General features: G+C 46.8%; 1 protein-coding gene across 1 annotated transcript; it reads left to right on the forward strand.

The window, feature by feature from the left end:
* The first annotated feature begins 383 nt into the window (after positions 1-383).
* On the forward strand, positions 384-2,133 carry LOC119354627. The gene is made up of 3 exons (XM_037621351.1): positions 384-587; positions 674-974; positions 1,391-2,133. Exons 1-3 carry the CDS (start codon positions 486-488, stop codon positions 1,651-1,653), a joined length of 666 nt encoding a protein of 221 aa, XP_037477248.1. The 5' UTR covers positions 384-485; the 3' UTR covers positions 1,654-2,133.
* Positions 2,134-3,149: the final 1,016 nt, after the last annotated feature.

Genomic DNA, 3,149 nt, shown 5'->3' on the forward strand with positions numbered 1-3,149 from the left:
AACTGCCGTCACCGATCTTTCATGACTTCAGAAGCAGCCTCAACGTCCTTGCCAACGTAGTTCCGGCTGAGGGGGGTGTTAGATATTTGTATATCATGTAACGGGATTATTATTGTAACTCTCCTGTAATTATGGATCGCACCATGCCAGGGCCTGCGTGCCTATTTTGTAAGGCATGAGTGCTCTCCTTCCTTGTATAAGTGTTGTACTTTGTATCTGAGGTAATCAAGGCAACAATTATTCTCTCCAACTGCCCTGCCCAAACAAACGGAGAACAGAGGCAATGCTTGGGCCCAAATTCGAATGCGATACGTTCAGAAAAAGAAAAAGAAAAACTCGAATACGATAGGGATGGGTTGAATCTTGGATATTAAGATGAGGTCTGAGGATAAGATGAGTAGGAATTGTCAAGTGGTTCAAGGCTTGAGGCATCCGGAATTTGAGACCAAAGCAGTCTTGTTTCTCTGCAGCAGCCGACGCTGCTGATGCCCGAGCCCCACCAAATCCACCAACCCCCGCCCCCGCCCCCGCCTCCAACCGATCCAAACCCCGTTGCCTCCACGGCTGCAAATGCCCGGCGCAATCCGGTACCATTTCTTCCCATTCTCCGTGCGGAAGGAACGAGACAAGTTCTTCCTCTGATTTCTTGCTTGTCTTCTTCCTTGTTGTTGAGGCCCCGCTGCCGCTGCCGCTGCCGGAGATCCCGGTGCCGCCGGTGCAGCCGAAGATGATCATAAAGGGGATGCTGGGCCGGTATGAGCGGTGGAACCCCGTGCACCCGACGGCGGGCGCCTTCTGGGGCGTCGGGCTGGGGTTCGGCTGCGGCGTCGGGTGGGGCCCAGGGTTTGGGCCGGAGGTCATCGGCTACGTCGGCGCCGGATGCGGCGTTGGCTTCAGCGTCGGCATCACGCTCGCCGGTGTCGGCGTCGGGCTGCCACAGCACGGCATCATCAAGAACCACTACCACGGCGGCGGTATGACTCTTCTGCTTGCACAACAAGTGTCACTGACTAGTCCTATTCTTATTCTTAGATGGTTGGGAATGTCTTATCAAGTACTCAAGCAATCTTGCGGTGTTTGGTTTCGTAAAAACTGCATTTCAATTGGTGTAGAGATGAACTAATGAAGAACATAACCAACCGCTCCTTGGTGTTGAAAAATTGTAGTTTTAATAGCTCTGCACATGTGATTGCAACTACAGCATTGGATATACTTTTTTTTTATGAGAAATGGATATACTTATAATTTAATGATGCCTTTTTCCGTGTTGGTATATAGGGTTCTATTCAGCTTGAGTCCTTGTCTGCCACAGCCTTATGCACCTCGTTGCTAGTTAACACTAGAATATGACACTTTGAATAACATGCTCGTTTCCCATTTGATATGATAGGTTTTGCAAGCAATGTCCCATTCGAATCAGCAAGGTTTTACCTCTTGACCATGCTAAAAGGTATGGTATGGGATGCCATCAGTTATGCGAGCAACGTCACAGCTATGAGGAAAGAATCTCGACAGAAGCTTTTAAGATGTCAGGAGAACCCTCAAGTTTCAGGAGGAGTTGATCTGCCCAAGCTGGGGAAAGGAATGTCCAGCAGCTTCCGATCAACGATGGAGTGTATCAAGGCCTTCACAAATCAGAATTGGCCTCCATAGCAGCACCCAAGTAAACTGAAGATTGATAAACCGAGCTTTGTGTGCAAACCACCCACCCGGGATCAAAGCCTGGGTAGTGGTACCCCTTTCACTGGGTGACAATGGGGTAGTCGGATGCAGGTGGCTCGTATGGCGTCCACCACAGGGTTGACGTCCCTTCTAAAGGAAAATTAAGGACTTGTACTTTATGAATAAGAACCCCCATGGCACACATAGATACATTATACTCCCTCCATTTCATAATGTAGTGTGTTCATGCTTTTCGAGATTTAACTTTGACCATAAATTTAACCAACATGGGCAACTAGAGTGGGAGCATGACAGATACCTTTGAGTTCGTATTCGAAAGAAGTTTTCAAAGAAATAATTTTTCAGTAAAATGATTTATGTATTATTGGTCCGCATGATTTATGTATTATTGGTCTAATTTATGGTCAGCGTAGAAGCACTATATTATGGAATGGAGTACATATTTCTTCATCATATGTTTTTGGCATGCGCAAGTTTAAAATTTTACGGTTATAAGGGGAAACAATTCCAACTGAAGAACATGCTAGCCTGTAATCTAGCTATTGATTTTTGTTGAATAATCATCCAATCGATGTGTAACAATAACAATGTTGTCAATCCATGCACTTCGCAGAATCTTGTATTGTGAAATGAAACTCCATTCAAATTGTACTTTGATCAGTGCCTCGGCGCTTGACTTAATTTCATGATCTTTCGCCTGTGGTGTCGCTTGTTGTATTTTCATCACGTAAACTGTATCACTATCTTTTTTGTATTCTCATCATGTATCTGTTGTATTTTCATCACGTAAACTGTATCACTATCTTTTTTGTATTCTCATCATGTATCTGTTGTATTTTCATCACGTAAGTCTTATTGCTCATTATATTTGCAGATCCTTTTGAATGGAGTGTTGATGGTAGAATAAATGCCTTGAGGCAGAAAATGTCGAAGATTGTATCTGTGTACCGTTTGATCTTACAGCTTGGGTTTTCTTCTTGAGTTTGGAGGTTTGGACAATAAGGCACGTTTTGCTCATAGCCGGACTTTGTGATACTTCACCCACCAAACTGTGGCAAGCCATGAGAAAGCGAAGGCAAAAAATTGCTCGTGTTGGAAACGGATGTAAGACGAAGTTCTGGGAATCATCTTGGCTCAACAGCATGAGACCCAAAGATATTTGACCTCTCGAAAAAGAAATCTACATCGGTCCAAAAAGCTCTCCTCAACACCGCGCCCAGACCCTAGGGCCGCTGCGGTCGACGCGGCGGCAACAGAGAAGGTAGTCAAGCCCCTCTCTTTCTCGGAGCACGAGGAGGAGGCTGGAGGCGACACAGATGGCGTCGACATGGGCCCGGCCCTCTCCCTCACCAGGCACACCACGGCGACGGCGGACACACACTCCCTGCAACTGGGTGCGGTGACCAGTCAGGTGTGCCACTTGCAGATCGGCGACGCAGGCGGCCAGGGCGCTTCCAAGCAGCTCT

Source organism: Triticum dicoccoides, chromosome 2A (genome assembly GCF_002162155.2).
Source record: "Triticum dicoccoides isolate Atlit2015 ecotype Zavitan chromosome 2A, WEW_v2.0, whole genome shotgun sequence".
Classification (NCBI taxonomy): Eukaryota; Viridiplantae; Streptophyta; class Magnoliopsida; order Poales; family Poaceae; genus Triticum; species Triticum dicoccoides.